The 22,854-nt window shown below is 38.8% G+C and overlaps 2 protein-coding genes across 3 annotated transcripts in view; one reads left to right on the top strand and one right to left on the bottom strand.

Annotated features, from left to right (window-relative positions):
• Nucleotides 1-22,854, bottom strand: part of LOC127425923 (uncharacterized) — a 393,067-nt gene that overhangs the window by 231,273 nt on the left and 138,940 nt on the right. The window lies entirely within an intron of this gene.
• Nucleotides 1-22,854, top strand: part of cntnap5l (contactin associated protein family member 5 like) — a 115,059-nt gene that overhangs the window by 73,735 nt on the left and 18,470 nt on the right. For both annotated transcript variants that reach the window (XM_051672184.1, XM_051672183.1), the window contains exons 7-16: nucleotides 276-419; nucleotides 6,201-6,471; nucleotides 8,878-9,027; nucleotides 9,760-9,931; nucleotides 11,668-11,774; nucleotides 14,101-14,220; nucleotides 17,719-17,919; nucleotides 21,112-21,268; nucleotides 21,879-22,006; nucleotides 22,166-22,336. In XM_051672184.1, the coding sequence (XP_051528144.1) occupies nucleotides 276-419; nucleotides 6,201-6,471; nucleotides 8,878-9,027; nucleotides 9,760-9,931; nucleotides 11,668-11,774; nucleotides 14,101-14,220; nucleotides 17,719-17,919; nucleotides 21,112-21,268; nucleotides 21,879-22,006; nucleotides 22,166-22,336 (1,621 nt within the window). The remainder of the gene's footprint in view (nucleotides 1-275; nucleotides 420-6,200; nucleotides 6,472-8,877; nucleotides 9,028-9,759; nucleotides 9,932-11,667; nucleotides 11,775-14,100; nucleotides 14,221-17,718; nucleotides 17,920-21,111; nucleotides 21,269-21,878; nucleotides 22,007-22,165; nucleotides 22,337-22,854) is intronic.

Genomic DNA, 22,854 nt, shown 5'->3' with positions numbered 1-22,854 from the left:
GTCAGGTTTCTCTTGATTAATACACATCTAGACCTTCAAATTTCAAAACAGAGCTATCAAAGTGTCTCTCAAAGCATAATCAGTGTAGTGCATCTAGAATATATAACTAAAGCACATAATGAGCCAGACTAAGTTCGTCTGCCTAACTCCCGCTGTCTTAAAGATCTTTGTCCTCAGAGCTTTTCTGTACAATGCATTAAGTATTAGTGTGTTACTGATCTCTGGGATCTGTGCTTGTGTGTGTGTGTCTATGTGTTTGCGTGTCCTTATTCAAGCTCAGTTTCGGAGGGATCCCTTTGCCTGGCAAGCCTGGGACGTTTCTCCATGAAAATTTCCATGGCTGCATAGAGAACCTCAACTACAATGGCGTCAATGTCATTGACATGGCCAAAAGGCGGAAGCCGCAGATCTATACAGTGGTAAGATTGGACTTTTACAATTGCTAATGGAAGTGAAACTTGCCAGAATCAAATGGCACCTTAGCGAGTGAGTTTGTAGGCTGTCAAATACCACTTCCTGTCAAAGTTGATTGCTGACATCTTGCTATTCACAAGGCAGCATGAGACCACAAAAGCATTGTGTTTTTGTTGTTGTTTTATGTTTTAACATTCAGCACACACTTTTATTCAAAGTGGCTTACAGTGCATTGAAGTATGTGTTCTCTGGGAATCAAACCCATGACCTTGGCGATGCTAGTGCCATGCTCTACCAGTTATTTACTGCAAGAACATACAGTTGCAACTTTTGCTGGGAGTAATTAACTAAAAGAAGCAATGCTACCAACTCAAATGAGTAGTTCACCTAAAATGAAAGTTGTCAATTTACCCTCCCCTCATGTCGTTTTAACCCCCTATGACAGTGGCACGTGTTCATCTAGGACTTTTTAGTGCTGACCAATGAAAGTTCTCGTGAGAACAAGTTTCTCTCATGAACATGCAACAGATTTTGAAAATGACTTAAATTTTAGGTTGTTTCTGACCAAAATCTATTGCATGCCATCAGAAGACTTGCAGTATGACACAGGATCTGCATGGACTAATTTTATGATACTTTTTGGTCCTTTTTTTAAGCTTTAAAGGGTGTCACTGAGCACGTTTACATGCACAATCTTACACCGATGATGCTTAAGCCGACAGCATGTGCAGTCATGTAAGCGCAATAAACAGCGCTCCTTTATCAACGTAAAGGCCATAAAAGTCATATGAATTACCCGATCGACACAGGTAGATTTTTGCCCATTATGCTGATTTCACGTGCCATGTAAACACCTTTACCGGTGTTCTTTACTGGCTAATCCAATGCCTCTTCACGGTTTGACGTCAAAAGTAGAGAATAACACAGATTTATTGCATTGTCAGATTTTTTAAATAAGCTGATTTTAGGGGGGCCTGGGTAGCTCAGCGAGGTTTGACGCTGACTGCCACCCCTGGAGTCACAAGTTCGAATACAAGGTGTGCTGAGTGACTCCAGCCAGGTCTCCTAAGCATACAAATTGGCCTGGTTGCTAGGGAGGGTAGAGTCACATGGGGTAACCTCCTCGTGGTCGCTATAATGTGGTTCTCGCTCTCGGTGGGGCGCATGGTGAGTTGTGCGTGGATGCCGTGGAGAAGCCACGTGATAAGATGCGCAGATTGACAGTCTCAGATGCGGAGGCAACTGAGATTCGTCCTCCGCCACCCGGATTGAGGCGAGTCACTACACCACCACGAGGACTTAGAGCGCACTGGGAATTGGGCATTCCAAATTGGGGAGAAAATAAAAAGAATAAGCTTGTAAATGGGCTCACTATCAACTTCCTTTGTATGAAAAGATAGACCAGATCAGTGTTGATTTTCACAGTTTATTTTAGTCATATTTTTTGTCTTTTGATGAAAATGTCCTTTAAATTTAGTTTATATTTGATCATGCCACATACAATAATTTTAGTCCGTTTTACTCTAAAATGGCATATGATTTTAGTTGACAAAAATAAAAGTTTAGTTGACTTTAATGTGCAAAATGTCAAAAACATGTATCAAACTGTAATAGACTAAACTTTAACCAAATTTTAAAAAAAATTAGAAACTACTTACAATTGTTTAGAAATGTATCAAATTTAAAGATTAATATGTATAATATGTACGATTAAACTACATGAGAAAACTGTCCTATAAACCTGAGCTCCTGATTAGGTACAGTAAGGGAAAATGTACAATCAGCCGGTTGCTATCACAAAATAAACCCCGACAGGGTAATCATGACCCCGACGTGAAGCGCTTATTACACGCTACTAACCAAATAAATAAATGGACGTAAAATATTGATTTGCATTGAAATTATGTTTTATTATTATGTGAGAAGAAAGAAAATCGCTGAACAGCTAAATTGTACCTCCGGTTCGCATTCTGTTGGTGTTTATTTAGCAAAAATGACTGACTGCCCATTATCCAGCTTATTACAAGACTACTTGTCAAATAAATACATAAATGGATGTGAAACATTGATATGAGTTTAAATAATTTTATTAGCCTACTTGTCAAATATGTCTAAATCCCCGGATGTGCGGTTGTTACTCAGAAAAAAATCATACCGCTAGATGGCGCCATTGACCAATCAGAAGCATGTGTTACAGAGACCTTTGTAATATCAGCATATAATAAATATACTGAAGTACTAGCTACTTTTTAGAAGTGACTGTTGTGAATTCCTCACATTTAGATAGTTTAGGATATTGTGTTATGTGTAGAGTGCTTTTAAGGAAATGTCATATTCATAACACAAGTTACGCATTCTGACTAGCGTGCAACTTAGTACAAGTTCACCTGTTCATTGGCTTCATTGTCTGTGCAGATGTAAGTTGTAATATTACGTTTATGATGTGGATATAGTGATTAATGTCACATATATAGGATGTTTTTAAGTGAGGTAATTAATCTGTTAGTAAAGCCAACATTTTATGACTGGATTATTTACATCAACTCTTTCTAGATTTTTCTTTCTTTGAAAAATAAATGAAATAATAAAAAAGTGTTGTAGTTTTATATTTTTATTGTCATATTTTTGTTCCAGAAACAAGCAACTTTTACAAGAAGTAGTGGTGTGACGAATGCTACATCTCTGTTTTTTGTTACATTGTATCGTTCTGAAGTGAACTGAATCAATTATTAAACTCTCTTTCTCCCCTAGAATGTCCTCTTTATCATATGTAGTGTTGAGAAGTCTGATTCATTTTATTGATGCATGCACATGTATGTAAAGGGACAGACACACAGTGTGCTTCTGCAGATGAAGTTGCTGTGCTCAACTGTAAAAGAGCTCTCTTTCCTTAATTAGCAGACAGTGACGTCTCTCTTTCTCACTGCGGGTGGTCTAATACACTTGTGTGCATATTTGAACAGCTCCATCACTTACAGAGACAGGAAAACAAGAACAGTGTCTCACGGTGCTTTCATTTTGTCTCTCTCAGTGGCTTATTGCTTTGCGAGTCCAAGAATAGATTGAGTCACACCATAGTCATACGTCACAGATTATTGCTTATGTTATACTACATGCTTCTGGTTTTTGTTTTTTTGAAATACAATAAATCAAATTTTGTCTGTTTTAATTTTCATACATACTGCGGCCCTTAGAGGACAGGGCAGGCTTTTTTTTCTTCTGCAATAGTTTTGCATGCCCTCACAATGACTTTTGCGTGTCCTTGCAATAGTTCGTGTTCCCTCGCAATAGTTTGCGTTCCCTCGCAATAAGTTTTGCATGCTCTCGCAATAAGTTTTGCGTTCCCTCGCAATAAGTTTTGCATGCTCTCGCAATAAGTTTTGCGTTCCCTTGCAATAAGTTTTGCATGCTCTCGCAATAAGTTTTGCGTTCCCTCGCAATAGTTTGCGTTCCCTCGCAATAAGTTTTGCGTGCCCTAGTTTGCGTTCCCTCGCAATAAGTTTTGCATTCCCTTGCAATAAGTTTTGCATGCTCTCGCAATAAGTTTTGCGTTCCCTTGCAATAAGTTTTGCATGCTCTCGCAATAAGTTTTGCGTTCCCTCGCAATAAGTTTTGCATGCCCTCGCAATGACTTTAGCATGTCCTCGCAATAGTTCGTGTTCCCTCGCAATAGTTTACGTTCCCTCGCAATAAGTTTTGCATGACCTCGCAATAGTTTGCGTTCTCTCGCAATAAGTTTTGCATGACCTCGCAATAGTTTGCGTTCTCTCGCAATAAGTTTTGCATGACCTCGCAATAGTTTGCGTTCTCTCGCAATAAGTTTTGCATGACCTCGCAATAGTTCGTGTTCCCTCGCAATAGTTTACGTTCCCTCGCAATAAGTTTTGCATGACCTCGCAATAGTTTGCGTTCCCTCGCAATAAGTTTTGCATGACCTCGCAATAGTTTGCGTTCCCTCGCAATAAGTTTTGCATGCCCTCACAAGTTTTGCGTTCCCTCGCAACAAGTTTGTGTTCCATCGCAATAAGTTTACATTCCCTCGCAATAAGTTTTGCGTTCCCTCGCAATAAGTTTTGCGTTCCCTCGCAATAAGTTTTGCGTTTCCTCGCAATAGTTTGCGTTCCCTCGCAATAAGTTTTGCGTTCCCTCGCAATAGTTTGCGTTCCCTCGCAATAAGGTTTGCGTTCCCTCGCAATAAGTTTTGCGTGACCTCGCAATAGTTTGCGTTCCCTTGCAAAACATTTTGCGTTCCCGCAAAATACGTTTTTCTTTCCCGCAAAATACGATTTTTCTTTCCCTCACAACTGTTTGCGTCTACCTCAAATCCACACTCACTCATGTCTTTCTTCTCTTTTCTATATGGCTATATGTGACACACTATATGGCTCGTGCGACACACATGAAACCATGCTTCACTCGCGCAGTTATGATAGAAGTATATTTAGCACTTTAGATAAATATAATTAAATTTGCTTTGGTGACCCAAAATTTAGCTTTGGCGGTTGCCAAAAAATGTTTAGTGAGGAAAAAACCCTGATAGAAAGTAATGGAAAGCATTTGAATTATCCATCAATGTTTTAAAATTGCACAGCCTATGATGTAGCTAATATGCAAGCTTTTTCCATTTGGCCCAAGGTAACTTCGATCAGATCTCTATCCGATCACAGTGGAAATGCATTTGATTGCAAGATGGAAATGCAATCTAGGTACAGAATATCCAGATACTCGCCGGATATGAAATGCATGTTAATGCAATATGTAAATGGTGCCATAGTTTGCTCTACTGTACTAGAAGAGGAGGAAAAGAGTGACAACCCTTCTAACAGCACACATCTATTGCTGCTTTTATTTATTAAGACACACTCTGTGCCCATGGAACACATTAATCTTATTTTATCCTTTTCTCTTCCCGTTCTTCAACCACGTAGAACATAAAAATCATAAATTACATCTTTCTAATATCTTAGTTTCTCCGAGATTGCAATGGGATGACTTTCGCTGAAGCCTCCTGCTTCTCAGATGTTTCTCGTGAGACTCCAGTATTCTCACATGTCTTCTAGAGTTTCACAAGAGATCTCAACAATGTCTCAAACTGTGCTCAGATTTGCTCAAATGTCAGAAATCTTCAAAGCGAAAATGATATGAGCTTTGCTTTCCACATGAATTTAATAGCTCTATACTCTTACTGTATGTCATCAATTTATTTATTTTTGTCTATTTTAATTTCTCCAAAGGAATTTAAGGAGATAAGGGTGATACTGAAATGAAACATTAGTGTCCCAAGCTACGAAAGACCAACTTCTGTGCAATTCAGTTTTCCTTTGGGACTCCATTGTGTTTTTATACTAGGAATGTGCATGAGTCATCGACTAATGCAGTACTCATTTAGCTTTAAATATTCGACTAGTAAAAACACTACTCATATCACAATTTGATTTTCATTTGTGCCTTTGCCTGCTGTGGGCAACAATGCATTGGGTTACACTATGAACATGACGTTGTTAAAGGAACAGTTCACCCAAATATTTTAATTTGGTCATTGTTTATAGTGATCGTATCACTTCAAAAGACTTGGAATGTACAGTATGTTTCTATGTGTAAAAGCAATTTTCTTTTTTACTAACTTAAAATCCTGAATGCCATATAAATACCACCACAGAATTACTCATATTTTTATGTGTTAGAGTACTCAACTACAAAAGTATTCAAAATGCCCATCCATAATCATTACACCTTCCTTTTTAATCTCCTTTCCGCATATTCATCCTCTCTGTCTCTTTACTAAGGGGAACGTGACATTCTCGTGCTCCGAGTATTCCTCAGTTGCTGTGACATTCCTCAGTTCCACGAGTAGCTTCCTGGCGCTGCCAGCCAATTACGGAACAGAGGGTCTGTCTGTACGTCTCCAGTTCCGCACGTGGAACCAGGAAGGGCTGCTGTTCTCAGTCCAGCTCTCTCGTGATCCAAACCCCATTAACCTGCTTGTACAGCTCAGTCAGGCCCGGCTGCTCCTCTCTCTCACTGGAGAACCTCAACACTCTGCTCAACTTCTCAGGGGTAAGAAGTGTAGGAGCAAACAGCATTTCATGTGTGACAACATTGTTAGAACTGTATCACGTTGGAACAAAGAACCGGTTCCTATTTTTCTTTTACCGAAACTAAATTATTTTTATGACTTTCCATTCCATTAACAGTTCTCAAAAATGCATTCTTTTGCAGACAGGGATGGGAAACTATGCCAAAATACTCTGACAGTGTTTCCTGCACTACCATTCAGCGAAGTGCCACACCGCTGTTGAATCTACAGCGCGACCAGTGTAGTCCAATTCCCAAACGAACCACTCGACCATGAAAAAGAACTACAAAACCCATAAACAAACAAAAGATACAAAATGACCAGTAAACTTACATACGACCCCTGGTGGTCGCCAGGATAATCCTTACACCCATACATTCACTGAGCACTTTATCAATTATCTAATCAGCCAATCGTGTGGCAGCAGTGTAATGCATAAAATCATGCAGATACAGGTCAGGAGCTTCAAATAATGTTCACATCAACTATCAGAATGGGGAAAAATGTGATCTCAGTCATTTGGAGCATGGCATGACTGTTGGTGCCAGATGGGCAGGTTTGAGTATTTCTGGGATTTTCACACACAACAGTCTCTAGAATTTACTCCGAATGGTGCCAAAAACAAAAAACATCCAGTGAGAGGCAGTTCTGCGGACGGAAACGCCTTGTTGATGAGAGAGGTCAACAGAGAATGACCAGACTGGTTCGAACTGATAGAAAGGCTATGGTAACTCAGAATGCACAACGCATTGATCATTGAGGCGAATGGGCTACAACAGCAGAAGACCACGTTGGACACTTTATTAGGACCATAGTGTTCTTAATAAAGTGCTTAGTGAGTGTACATGACAAGGTACAACCATCCAAAACATTTTGAAACCAGCAAACTTTGACTTCTTAGACATCGGTATGGTATCCATTAAGGCTACAGGATTGATTGAGTGAAGATTGAAATTGGATTTCTACCCTTGAAAACATAAAAATAGACTGAAGCACTGACTGAATCGCTGAATGCAGTCAGCATTGTGTAAGCAAACGGCGCCCTCTAGCGTTGTGTATGGCATTACCCATCATACCACAACAGAACTTAAAAGGCTGTTTTTTTTCCTTTGGTAACTTTTTTTTTTCTGTGATGTGGTTGACATTTCCACGGACTTGCCCAACATATGCATAATATGAATTTGTGATGTTCTGTTATAGTATATACAGTACAAACATTTAAAATGTGAGTTTTTGTTGTTTTGAACTGCAAGAACAGAAGTGCAAAAATGTTTAAGTACAAAACAACTTTTTTTTCCATATCAATCATCATTTTTGGATATTCAATTATTATTATATATATATATATATATATATTAGTCTTTATCTTCCAAACCTTAGGCATGTTATGTGTTCAACACTTCCAATCCATGTTAAATGGAATTTATTTTTAGGAAATTTTTTAAAATAATTTTTACTCCTTTAAAATGTAAATTCTGAGCAAAACAGTGATCTGATGACAAAAAAGGTAAGTAGCAAAAAATAAATAAATAAATAAAATTGGTATTTGTATCAGCCAATAGTTTGTTACAATCGGTATTGGCCCAAAATGTTCATAGCGGTGCATCCTTAAATTTAAACAAATATAGTAAAATATATTAAATGGGGCTGAAAGTGCTACATTTTTATTGATAACTGAAAGCATCTTCAAATTAGCAAAAATATGTAATAAACAAGCATGCAAGTGTATAGGGAATGCGTAGAACTTTTATGAAAGATGTCACAGTTTTGCGGAAATCTGCACACTTAGATTCTGTCTGGGACTGCTTAAGACTTGTGAGACTTAAATCAGAGTAATTACTAGATAGTTGTTGATGTGCAGTTAAAGTAGTGGTATTTTATAAAAATGAACGAATCAATAAAATCTTAATTAAAATTCCTTAATTTAATTAATATTGGGTGTCAACCTGCCCAGGGACAGCAGATGACAATTTGCCATTTGGGCTAAATATGGCACATTTACATCAGTGAGATATTTGATTAATGTGTTAAATAAAAGTCAGTGTAAATATCTTTAAAATTATGAAACTATCTCATCAAGGGCAATGAATTAATAAGAATTGCATTTCTTATTTCTAAATATTTCTTCCTCAAAAGCTTCTAAAAGAATGGTTAATGGAACCAGAATTGTTAAGAGAAATCGGAACCGAATCTGAAATTCGAGCCTTTGAATAGCTTTTTCTCTAGTTGTTTCTGCATACTTACAGTACCTGGGATTAGAGAAAGTATTGTCGAATTAAATGCATCACTTTTAACTTTCCAAACCTGCTTTAATTGTGAGGCTGAGAATGCTGCCTTATTGATATCGTTGACACTGTCAGAGCAGGTCTCTCCTGTTTGTGTTTCAGGTCAGAGTTTGAGCGCTGGACTGTGGCACTCCGTAGTCGTCACGGTCAAAAGTCAGAAGGTGTCTTTAACAGTCGACAACCAGAAGCCTGTCTTGATGGAAATCAGTGGCCTTAGCAACAGCGTGCAAAAGACGACCATCTACTTTGGAGGTTCGGCATTATAAACAGAAACTGCTAGTTCGTTCTTCTGCTGCTGGCTTTAAGCAACATTCTTAGTGACGATAGCCTTACGATTATAAGTAAGGGTTTTCTTAACTTCATTGGAAAAGTTACTCATTTAAAATGTAGTCAATTATAGACCCCTTAGATTTAAATAACTTATTTTGAACATTCATAAGGCTGATATCTACTAAGCTTAGTTTGAACGGAATAACCTGATTGCTACTTGCAAAAAGCGGTTATTACCCAAAACATTTTCCTGAATGCAAGGGACAGTTTTCTTTACAGCTGCTGCTGCCTTAAGTCTAAACCTCATCAACCGAACGTTCCCCTTATCCGTGAATAAAACACAGGCTTGGCAAGCCAAGGGTCTATTCATTTCACACGTGCAATTTTTATTCTCCTCCCTCTCTCTTTTCTTGCAGGGGTTTTCCTTTTAGTTCAGTCAGGCAGCTCTAAACACATTCAATTACTGTAGAGGATAAATGCTTTTTCTTTAAAGCTGCTATTGAAATCTCTGACTCAAACTTCCAATGTCTTAACTAAGACCTCTAAATCTCTAATTTTGCTTGCTTCTGGGACAATGCAGTCCTGCTGAGATTTTATAAGCTGCTTTGCATGAATTCCTCAGAACAGAGATGTGTCTTGGAGCAACTTTTGGTTGTACTTGTGGTGCTTGTTTTGATTTAAAAGACAGTAACTTGGAGTTTTCCATTACTCTAGGTTGCCCTTTATCCCAGAGCAGTTTCGTCTGCGAGAACCCCAGCAGTGGATACCAGGGCTGTTTTCGTCTGCTTTACATCAACAACCATCCAGTCAACTTTCTCCAAATTCAGCAGGAATACTTGAGCAACTTTAGCCAGATTAGCTTTGATGTTTGCAGCATTCAGGACAGGTCAGTTTTTACCCCATTGATTTCTTGTATTGGACGTTCACACTAAGTGTAGAGCTCTTGTTTAGAAGTGTATTTGGCTTATAACCTTGGAAAACCATTATAAGCAGAGATTGAATTTGAATATTGTTCGGCTGCCTTTTGTCTGCCTTTTTCAGACTAGGGCGAAAATGATGATTTCTTACACATTTAATTACACCACTTTTACCAAAAGTACTTTAGATTTTTTTTTTTTAAATGGTGCTGCTTTATTAAAAAGATAAAAACGATTCTGTGCTAAAACTTAAATCAAGGTTTCAACAGAGACCTTGAAGACCTTACATTTTCTGCACAATATATGAGTGCTTTAATACAAGTTCAGCTCAATCGACAGCATTTGTGGCATAATGTTGATTACCACAAAATGTGATTTCGACTCGTCCCTCCTTTTACATTTATGCATTTGGCAGATGCTTTTATCCAAAGCGACTTACAGTGCCCTTATAATCCCCCTGGAGCAACCTGGTGTTAAGTGCCTTGCTCAAGGACACAATGGTGGTGGCTGTGGGGATTGAACCAACAACCTTCTTCGTACCTGTTCAGTGCTTTAGTCCACTACGCCACCACCACTCCAATAAAAAAAAGCAAACATCGAGGATACAACGAGGCACTTATAATGGAAGTGAATGGGGTCAATTCATACACGTTTTTACCATTCTAATGATGTATTTTAGAGTACAATACAACAAACTATTTTAAAACTGTTTCATATATTTTTTTAATTCATAAATATTTACCTTGTCGCTTCTGAACATCCAGAGACTTCAGTTCATGAACTCATTTAAATTCATCAAGAACATCCTAAGACCTTCATATTATTACTTTCTGAATGCATCAAAACAATTGCCAGGATTTTTTTTTTTTCTTTTTTAAGTCTAAAGACACATTTTCAATGTTTACGTTTCACACTTCCTGCAAACTCGTAAAATCTGCCCTCCGTCTGCAACGCTTGCATGTGGGGGGTCAAAGCAGTGCTTGATGCTGGCATTGAGCGGTGTGTTGATGCCCCGATGTGAGTCATGTGGAAGCCCCTTTACTGGCTTAAGGACCAATCCGTTTGATGGCCAATTTGTTTTGAATATCAATAGAAACAACACGCTGTTAGACACACGCACTAATACTAAAGTTACCTTTGGTTTGGCACTACATTTATGGGCAGATTTATTTCTGCCCCAATGGGTCTCAATAAGGTCTTGTTGCAGTACCATATTTGACCACATATTTCCATTGGGAAATCTGAGGGGCGCTGTGGAGTTCGGGAGGACAGCAGACTCTCTGCCCCACATGCTTGTATATCTGTATCAAACACTGTGTAACGGAGCTTTCAGATACTTTACCACTTAATAGGATACAAACGTATACTAGGCCTGCTTTTAAATACACATGTCAGCATTTTGAACACATTTACGGGCAAACAAATTACATTATTGGCCATTTATAGTATGGATCTATGTTTTCAAGTGGATGAATATTTAAGAGGGGCTCTGCCCTACCTGCCCATATGGACGATACCCGCCTGGTAATAGCACACCTCTCTTTAATAAGCCACACGGTATAAGGTTTTATTCAGTGGGATTTATGTGAATAAATTAAGCTCTAAATCAAAGTGTGAGCATTAATAATTGTCATGCTTGCCTTAGCAAACAACATTAATAAAAATCAGTGCTGATCACTACAGTTAATCGTGTTTATCCCAATAGGTGTTTGCCCAATCTGTGTGAACATGGTGGTCAATGCATCCAGTCATGGGAGCAGTTTTACTGTGACTGCTCTGGAACAGGATACACAGGAGCCACCTGCCACAACTGTGAGTGACCTGTAAACAAAGACTCAAAAGCAGCCCATGCATGCTTGATTACTCTACTGTGAGTTCGAATTCATTTTGGAGAATGTTAGTGAGGGTGCTAAAAAGATGCTGGGATTTTGTTCACTTGTGTGCAGTTAACAGTGATAATCATGTATGCTCACTTGCACAGGTTCACTTCAGATATCACAGATGCATTGTCTGGGTTACAATATTCTGTTTAAAAGAAAATGTAAACTAGGGCTGCATAATTTGGTCCAAAAAATAATTTTGCGAAAATAAACAAATTTAATAATACTGATTGGATTAAACAAATGCTGCTTACCTCTGACAAATATTAGGTTGTGCATAATGCTTGACAGCTGCAAGCCTACATGTGTCGCGATATTGTTTGAAACTACATGCTCACCAATTTATCTATTTAATATAAGCATCTGTGTTTATGAGAGCTTTCGATTAAGCCGTGATTATTTTCGCCAGCTCTGTTACAATTCCATGCTGTAATAAAATTTGTTGGATCAATATGTTCTAATTTGCCACCACATGCACATTTCATCATGAGCTCATGACTGTACAGGTTCTCTGAAGCCCATCTGTTCAGAATCAGTGCATTAAAAGATATTCTCTTTTTACAAGTCCTGCTGTGTGATACACCGTCAGCAAAACAACAGGTGCAGCAAATTGGCTCACTCTGCTGCACAGAGGACGTCTCGCTCATGACAAACGCATCCCAAATAAACAGTAATTACCTTTGTGTGCTAAATGAACAGTTTGAAATGTGCCATTTAGTTATGCTACTGTTAGGGAAGTTAATTTAAACTAAATAAAAGAGGACTTGTTTGCATGAAAACACAGTTAATGTTTGTTTTTTTTTTGTGACTGATTTGACAGATAGCTACAGTACTCTGGGATGCACAGAGCACAATGCTGCTGAATAGCAAAAGTTGAGACAAATGATTTGTCATGATTAAACACTAAACTTTTAAAGTAGCAAAACAGTGCTCTTGAAATCATTTTTCTTGTTTTTACCACCCACATAGCCCTTTTCCACCGATATGGCGATGGTTTGCGTGCCGAGCCTGTGCTCCACTGGTTATGGCCAGGGCAATCTGGTGCCTTCCGTAAGCCGGCCGCTCTTTTCCACTGACTTCAGTATGAACTATGGCTTAACTTGCTACATTCTGTAAACTGTAACAGTCGAATCATTATTAGCATTGGTGTAGCAGATGGTTATATTTGGAGTTTTGCCATAGCATAAGTAGTGTAGTCTAGGGCACACGGCGTATGCCCACCTATCTTTCTCAGGATTCTGCGGATGCCCACCTGAAATAAGTGATGATAAGTATGGCCGCCAGAACAACGAGTATTCTTTTGACCTGGAACTTTTTCAATCTACTAATGCGATGCCGCAGCACCGTTTTATTTTAATAAGTGTACAGAGATTCTCTCTAAACGTGCACAGAGCTGCAGAAGTCGGGAGCGCAACTGATGGCATGGGCAAAACAGACAGTCCGACTAATCTGATCCACCAATCAGAACGTTCATTTCAGATGTGATTGGATATTGGTAACCAATCATGTTTTCCATTTCAGTAAGGGGCGGGACATTTCCAGCATCTCATGCTGATACACAAGCATCCCTGGAGTAACTATAATTTGCGCTGTAAATTTATTTCCCTGCTAAACGTAAATATATATTTACATTTAGCAGGGAAATAAATCCACTGTTGCTTTTGTTTAAGTCCTTCATGCAGTCCCTGCACTCCCTCAATTTGTTTATGATTTGGTCAATTGTCTGATTGAAGCCGGCATGCATCATTTGCGTGCTGGATCTTCTCGTAAACGATTTTTTTCCCCCTTTGCAATCTCTATAGTTAATCTCGGATCTCCGTAAAGACCATATCGCTCATGAGTGCTCATTTCATCCGTGTTACCTGAACGCTTTGAACGTCTGATAATTTTGTGGGTCTTTATTGTGTTTATAGAGTGAAGTAGTACAATTGGCTGCAGACGGTAGCTTCTGTTGTTGTTTGGGAAACATTTGGTGATGAAACATTATCCCGTCCTCCGCCCCCTGACATAATCGGTTCCTGCGTGGAGACCAGCAAGCTTTTGGGGCCGGTGTCGAACTAGGTTTTCAGCCCCAGAACAGCCTTTTCTGTGGTGGAAATACGTGGAACAGTTCAAGAATTCGCATCGGCCCAGGAACCCGCCCCCGAACCATGTCGGTGGAAAAGGGCTAATAGACTCGGGAGTCTCGTTGCCAAGCTGTGCCGAAATGCAAGCATACCATTACTTACCACAACATAAATGTGTTACTGTTTTTTCAGCAATATATGAACGATCCTGCGAGGCCTTCAGAAAAACAGGAAGCCAATCTGGTGTGTTTACAATCGACCTTGATGGCAGCGGACCATTAACACACACTCAAGTCAACTGCACTGTGGCAGGTGAGCCGACATTGGATTGAAATACATGTTTGCCAATTATGCATACCCAGCTCTGCACATTTCTAGATAAATTAGACACTGGCGTTCATCATGTTTCACATTATTGAATGATGAAACTAACAGCCCAGAACTTCTCTTGTAAAAACCTGATCCAGTGGACAGGTGTGACCTCAGCATGTGTGCCAGGAGAAATCACACATCTCATTAAGTGAGTTCAGCATCTCCTCGCTGCGCTGTCTAGTTCAGCAGGTTGGATCAGGGTTGGCCAACCTTCATTCCAGGGAGCCTCCAGGTGAGGCAGATTTTTTTGCTCAAGCCTCACACAAACATCCCTGATTCAGCTAGACTGGATGCAATGAAGCAGTTGATGAGTATTAGTGAAACATCAACCAGATGATGTGATGTTGCTGTGGTTTGGATGTCGAGTCCCATGCGCTGCATGTGAGGAGTGCGGTTTAAATGACACGCGTGATAGATATTACCATTAAAAGTGTCAATCCTCCAGTCATATCCTTACACTTGCACAGTTTGGAAATATTCCTCCAGTGTTATACTTTATATGTGCAATCTGGCAACCATGAGCACGCAAACTCTCTCTCTCTCTACTGCGAAAAGTAATCGTTTTAAATACACCGGCAAACTTATGTCAGAGTTTAGCAATGTGATGACGTGTCTTTCCCAGTGTTCACGTGAAATTTACAGCACTGAAAGTAAAGTTTTCAACAGTTTCGCGCACTTTCAAAAATGGCCAAGAAAACAGTTCAAGGAAATATTCTTTAAAAAGAAGAGAACGGAAGGTAAGATATCACTGTGAGAGTGTTTTAGGACATTTTCAGTGACTTAAAACATTAGAATAAACCATATACATGTTTTCAAATCCAAACAATTTCATGTTTCGTCCCTAAAAACGCTTTAGTGTGTTGAACGACTCTCTTACACCATTGTTTAAGCATCATGCATAGAGACAGCACAAACTTTTATCATCATATTATTGGAGTAGAAAAGATGTGTTTGATTGTGAGTGAGAAAACCTTTCTCATGATCTTGAAATTTTATTTGACAAAATTCAGCATAAAATACAATAACAATGGGTAACAGGTGCAAAGTATGGCCATGAATTAGAATAAAAAAAATTATAAATTACACATAATCTACTGCATACAGTAAACTTTAAATCATCAGAGTGATTTCAAAAGTTACTTTCACTAATCTCATGTAGATTATATTCATAGAATGAGACAGAAAGCATATTCTTTATATGCAGCTGGAAGTCCCCGTCATGTGGCCTCTGAGGTATGTATGATGTCATAACATCTTCTATGTCCATATTTGGGTTTTGGATGTTGTTTACATAATTGAATCGGTGTGCATCTTTATTACGTTTTCATAACTGTAATTTTGATGTTTTGATATGTTGACACAATTAGAGAAATTACTCACTGTAACTTTTACATAGTAAAACTGTGGCAAAATATCGAAGCTGTAGTGCACCTCTCTAATGATATATATGTTGTCACGATTAAATATTAATTGTTATGGCAATAACATGCATTCATTGCAAATACCGATTGCAAGGCTGTCGGCGATCTTTGTGATTACAACACCCTAACACCCTAAGAGTTTTTGCAAAACTCTTTAAGACACCATGTCATGATCCTCGCAAACTTTGGCAAATCTAGCAAATTCGTTTTTTTTCTTATTAGCACCTATTTTAGCCTATTAACAGCACTTCATTTGATCAAAATAATACAATAGAATGCTGAAAATTAATTGTTTCTTTTTATTTGATAAAATATTTAAATTCATTTATTTTGACACCATTTTGGTGATGATTTATAATTTTTTTATCCCCAGTTTAGAAAATGTCCAATTCCCAATGCGTTCTAAGTCCTCGTGGTGGCGTAGTGACTCGCCTCAATCCGCGTTGGCGGAGGACGAATCTCAGTTGCCTCCGCGTCTGAGACCGTCAATCTGCGCATCTTATCACGTGACTTGTTGAGCGTGTTACCACGGAGACGTAGCGCGTGTGGAGTCTCACGCTATTCTCCGCGGCATCCACGCACAACTCACCACGCACCCCACCAAGAGCAAGAACCACATTATAGCGACCACGAGGAGGTTACCCCATGTGACTCTACCCTCCCTAGCAACCGGACCAATTTGGTTGCTTAGGAGACCTGGCTGGAGTCACTCAGCACAGGATTCGAACTCGTGACTCCAGGTGTGATAGTCAGCGTCTTTACTCACTGAGCTACCCAGGCCCCCTTTTGATGATAAATTACAAATAAAACAAAAAATAGGTATTGGTGAGTACCGAAAAGGAAGTATGGTTACTCATACTAGTTCTACAAAAAAGTGGTTTAGGGACATCCCTAGATAAAAGCAGCAACTTCTGATCTTTGAGCATATCTAAAGTGGAAACAAAAGTTAGTGGGACCTTTTTAGTTTTAGTTTCAGTAACATTTAAAGATTTATCTAATAAACGACACCCATAGATGTAACTTTTTCTTTAAAGTAAAGTGTATATTTCATCATTTCAGTATTTCAAAGGATAGCCCTATACATGCACAGAGGTCAGGACTAAGCCTTGAATATCAACTGACCCTAGAACTGCCCCTGCTGGAAATAATGTACTTCCTCCACATCCACTGTCAGGATTCATCATCAGTTTCACCGGTCTTGGTTTTTAGCCTCTGACGTTTCTCTCTGCTGGCTGCATCAAATACTAGGCTGATTTGTCTCAGATAAGACTGTAAAACATAATGTCACCGTGCAGGGAAATTCAAGCTCCATTATGCCAGCAGCAGGGAGGAGTGCAGGTGAAGGGAGAAAAAAAGACATGGAGCACGTCGGCTTGCAGAGACCGGCAACTCGTACTAGCTCAATATTTATTAGTTTCAAAGGCAGCTGACTTTGACTCTGAGGTTATTAGAACTGCAAGCAGAGAAAAGTAAGCACCTGGAAGCTGTTGTACGCCGTGGCCACCCGCTGCGTGTTGGCACGGATAAGATGGCTATACTTTACAAAGTTTTAGCCATCTTGCATACATTAGAAGAACCAGAGAAGCTCCTAATACAAAGAGACATTTTCTCTCAGGCGACACCAACAAGCCCTGGCAAGAAAATCGTTTGAAACTGACCTCAATTACAGGAGCTTTTAACCATACTAATTTGCAAAGACACTGCAAACAAGCACCTTTGGACATCACACTTGAGAATTTCAATTTGCATTGGGAGACGGTACTAGTCTGGACTAACTTACTCTCATCTTTTCACAACTGCCTGAAAGAATACTTCTGTTCTCTGCTTTATATTCATCAGGTATTTGCATATGATTCCATCACACAGTTAATCTCTCATTTTCATTCACAGGCACATGCAGTCGATTGAGGGCGGGATGAGAGGGTTGATGAGAGACGATACGAGTCAATGGGGATTTCAATCTGTACTGGATTCAGGGTTATTACACATATTATGTCTTCATGTGTTTCTTGCATAGAAAACAAAGTTTGGACAGTGGTGGGACACGATCACATGAGGCCTATAGATATTCGAGGATCCACTCCACGCAGCCCTTTCGTTCTTATCTTCAACTACACCATCTCACAGTACCACCTCCGTTCACTTGTGACCTCCTCAGAACACTGCCAACAGGAAGTGATGTATCGCTGCAGGAAATCTCGCCTTTTTGACACCTGGGGTTTGTGTTGCTTTCTTACTACTCAGGGCTCTCACAGTCATGGAACTTTCTATGAGGAATATACATTTTTCTAGCTTTGCTCAAAAATATTTCATCACCCATAAGTTCAACATTTGTGAGTGCAATCTCTATAAAATGATTTTTAACCCTTTCAGACCCTGCATCTATTCCAATGGTGCCTCCAAAATCACGAAGAAATATTAGTTATATTAGATGCTGCCAAGTCAAGCTATGAGTGTCATTTCACACATAAATCTTCCTTTGAAATGAAGCATGGCGGCATGTGACATGGCAAAAAAATATGGCATAATTCAAAACTGATGTCCACCAGAAATAACTGTTAAAACATTACCGCAAACTAAGGTTGGGACAATATATCGGATTTTGAAATACCGCAAACCAAAAATAAATGACGAACCATAGAGGCAAAATTAGATTTTTCTAACATTGTTTTCAGTCATATCACCATACTGTAAATGAAATGACCGGTCAACCTGCAAAATATCACTGCCTTTTTTTCTTTCTTTTTTTTGACACTATTTACAGGGTTCGCACAAAGTCCTCGAAGTGCTTAACCCTTTAAGCTCAGATGGACCCGCCGTGAGAAAGAAAAAAAAAATTCAAAACATTTAATAACTACAGTTATTAATTTCTTTGAAATCTGCAGACAAATCAGAAGTGTTCTGTTTTGATAATGTATAAAAAAAAATAGCACTGTACATATTATTGCAATCAGTAAAAATATCAAACCGATCAAATAGCCATGTGTCATATGTTGTTGGAAAGTTCTCAAAGAGTAGAATACAACCAGCCTATTTGTTTTACTCACAGACAAAAATATAACGAGTAATAGCTAAGAATATGTCTTTGACAATTATGTTGGTGTTGCTTATATGCTGTGTTTTTGCTTATAACGTAACGAAAAATAAATGGAACATAAAATACCATTCCTTAGAGGAGGTGATTATCTTTCAAAGGAGCCCACACACAAGATAATCAGATGCATAGATCATTAGATAATCCACATGAAGCACAATGTTACATATGACCACCAGGAGATGGCGCCAAATACATGACACAGACTCAATGATGACTCAAATGACACAGAATGAAACTCATTCTGTGAAATGTCATTACTAAAATCATGTCTGCATGCTGTACAAACCTTTAGTCATTGTTGTGCTTGCATGTGTAATTAGTTCTTATGTACAATTATTATGTTTTATTTGTTTGGAGAGGCTTTCGGATGCATGGAGATGTTTTTGGACACTATGATAAATTATTTTTATAACTTCTGATTACTTTGTCATATCAACACAAACTTTTTCTCAGATACAGTTGACATAATTGGGAACAAAACAAAAGCAGTTTTTTGGAGCCACTTTATTTACACCCAGAGGAATATAATGTAAAAAATAAATAAATAAATAAATAAATTGTTTTGGCTCAATTATTATTGTGTGATTTTTCTGCAGTTTCTTAGGCTGATAGTAATTTTGGGTATGCCACTGAAACAGGAAATCTTTAAAAAACACCCTCAGAGCTTAAAGGGTTAGAGTAGTTGAATTCAGCTTCTTGAAAGTACTGGAATACCTAGAAAATCAGCATGTTTTGTTGAAAAGTGCTTGAAAAATAAAACAGAACATTTCTTCTGTGTAATGTGTATCCATCAATGATGAGATCCACACATTCCACTTTAACTAAATAATGTGTATTTTAATATTCTTTCTGTTCTTTATATTCAGTTGATTAAAAAGAGACATTAATTATCATCACACATAACATGGATGCAGTAAAGAAACCGTGTGACTCCTCTCTCATTAATGTGCGCCGAACCGATACTCTTAGATGCTTGTAAAACCGCCATTCTTTGAGACAGTACTGTTTTAGCGCTTGTTATACTAATGAATGTAAGCTCAACGTAAATACATGAACATTGTTCACATTATTTCAACATGAATATATTAATTGATAAAATCTGCACCTGATCAGCCTGAATGTAGCCAACTATTTTTGAAGGTTCATTTGTTTGTGATATTTTCTTATAATGGAATATGAGAAACTCTTATTATCTCATTACTTTGAGCATTTATATTGTTGTCATACTTTGTCAATTATGTGTTATATCGAATCAAGATTATAGCAAATCGTGAACTTCATATCGTTCATCAAACCGAATTATGAGTTAACCATAACATTTTTTTATTGCATGGTCATATTTTTGTGTCCCTGGGAAATATTTGGGGTCTGAAAGGGTTAAATAATTTTTGGACAGTAAGTACAAATGACTGGAATTGTCGTGAAAAAAACATGGAACTTTATTGGTCGAAAAGAGTGTGAACCCTGTGCTACTGTACATGTGATTTTACAGTCTTATTGTTGTGTAGGCTGGCGATTTTATGAAGTGTGTGATTTATGTTACCTTAGGAATTCTAATCCTCTAAATTCAGTTAATATGTTCCAAAGGCCCAAAAAAACCTCACAGCTAAATGATCCATAACAGCAGGTTATTACCACATATTAAAGAGCCTCATGTGTGACATGATGACAATGTGGAGTGAATGATGATGTTCACTTAAAAACCAGTTAGAATGTAATTTTTGTCATGCAGGGATAGTTGTGGGGCATGAGAACATTTGAATTGCAAAGGCATGCATAAAGACTTAAAAAAGATTATAAGCTACTACCCTAAATTATTCCATACATCTTTTTCTGCTTCAACTGTTAGGTTGATATATACCGAAGTTAGCTTTTCCTCAAACACTTGGCTCACTATTTGGATTCTGTATCAATTTGATTAGCTAGAATGAGACCCCCAACAAAACTCTTGAGCCAAGGATCAACCTTTGATCGCACACAAACATTTCTTGAAATCCACTCAAACAGAGAACCTCCAGCACTAGACATCTTGCATATCAGATTGCCATTTGTCAGGGGCTTAGCTCTTGGCCAGATCTCTGCACGCCGGTGATAGCGGATGCCTAGTCACGCACACTGAGGCTGTACTATAATGGATAATTGATTGACAGGATCCTCAGAGCACATTACTGAACAGCAGGTGCAGGAGACCAGATGTCATCATGTATGACTAAACGACATTAGACTCCAAACTGTGCTGTCATTATTTGCATAATTAGTCGCAAAAAAACAACAACAAAAAAAATCCTTACCAGGCATTTTGTCCATTTTTAGATGGAACTCCTCTGTCTTGGTGGCTGGATAGAGACGGAGTGAAAAGGACGTATTGGGGGGGATTTCTTCCTGGGGTCCAGCAGTGTTCCTGTAGTTTGGATGGCAACTGCAGGGACATGAATTACTTCTGCAACTGTGACGCAGACCAAGACACCTGGTAAATCAATGGCATTTATCTTTCACAGTCAATGAGAAGTTTTTGCTATTTTGCAAGCTAATAGGACTGTAATTGAATACAAGAAGACTTGGGCAGATTGGAGTGGTTTGATCAATTATAAAGCATATTTTTAAAGGTGCTGTAAGCGATTTTAGCCGTTCTACTTCCATGAGACTGAGCTGTTGAATTAGCCACGCCCCCTCTTTCCAAAACCCTGCACTCCAAAGATACCAAATGAGCTTTATTGAGGCTGACATTATGCCGAAAGGTTGTTAAAAACAACAGTAACATAATAGCGCCCTCAACTGACAGTTTTGCTGAAACTACAATACGATGAGAACGCGCAAAGTGACTGACAGGTTGAAAGTGTAAAAGACAGCGGCCCACGGACATATTTTTGTTTGCCGTTTACAGAGTCTTGAGCTGTTACAGAGACAGGTGAGATATCTTTAAGGGAGTAGGAAAACATTCTGCATAACTTTAAGTGTTTGCATAGTTTAAACAACAAGTGAAACATACACACTCCTCGGATGGCAATCTTCTACCTCTGAGAGATTAAATGGAGGTCTTCCATTCTCCTTTCTTGCACATTCTCTGCCTCCTTCTGCAGGGCAAATGATACTGGTGTGCTGTCATACAAAGACCATTTACCCCTCAGTGAGATCGCCATCGGAGACACAAACAGGACAAGCTCACAGGCCATGCTCCAAATTGGCCCGCTGCGTTGCTATGGCGACCGTGGGTATTTTATTTATCAAATTGAAACGGGAAATAATAATGCACTCTACTGAATACATTTTCATACTTCAGAATGCCGTAGAGATGGAGCTTTTTTATCTGTTTCAATGCACAATTTATTTCTCAATACGCTCTCTCTCGCCTGTCCCTCTGCTGCAGGATTTTTCTGGAATTCTGCATCTTTTTACCAGGAATCCTCATATCTGCACTTCCCGACCCTGCAAGCTGAACTGAGCATCGATATCTCACTCTTCTTCAAAACCAGTGCTCTTTCAGGGGTTTTCTTGGAGAATCTCGGTGTCAGAGACTTCATAAGACTGGAACTTAGTTGTGAGTGCTCGATTGTGTTGATCATTCTTTTACTTTTACATTTTTATATTTTCCTTAAAATGAAAATCTACCAACAACGAACAATGTACATCACAATAGTGAAGCTTAAAAATACTGTTAGCTAAAGTAGGCCCTATAAATGGTCAGACTATCAAATAATGGAAAATTAGTTGTTTTTCCTTGCCATTTATGTGAGAAATGATCTTTGATTAATTTTCACAAAAATAATCTGTTTGTGAACAGCTCGAAACATGCTGATTAATAAAGCTAATTTTACTATCACCCCTGGAGTCGCGAGTTCGAATCCAGGGCGTGCTGAGTGACTCCAGCCAGGTCTCCTAAGCAACCAAATTGGCCCGGTTGCTAGGGAGGGTATAGTCACATGGGGTAACCTCCTCGTGGTCGCTATAATGTGGTTCTCGCTCTCGGTGGGGTGTGTGGTGAGTTGTGCGTGGATGCCGCGGAGAATAGCGTGAAGCCTCCACATGCGCTACGTCTCCACGGTAACACGCTCAACA

Source organism: Myxocyprinus asiaticus, chromosome 35 (genome assembly GCF_019703515.2).
Source record: "Myxocyprinus asiaticus isolate MX2 ecotype Aquarium Trade chromosome 35, UBuf_Myxa_2, whole genome shotgun sequence".
Lineage (NCBI taxonomy): Eukaryota > Metazoa > Chordata > Actinopteri > Cypriniformes > Catostomidae > Myxocyprinus > Myxocyprinus asiaticus.
Note: the sequence above shows the minus strand (reverse complement) of the source record. Positions and strands in the feature narration are given on the sequence as shown.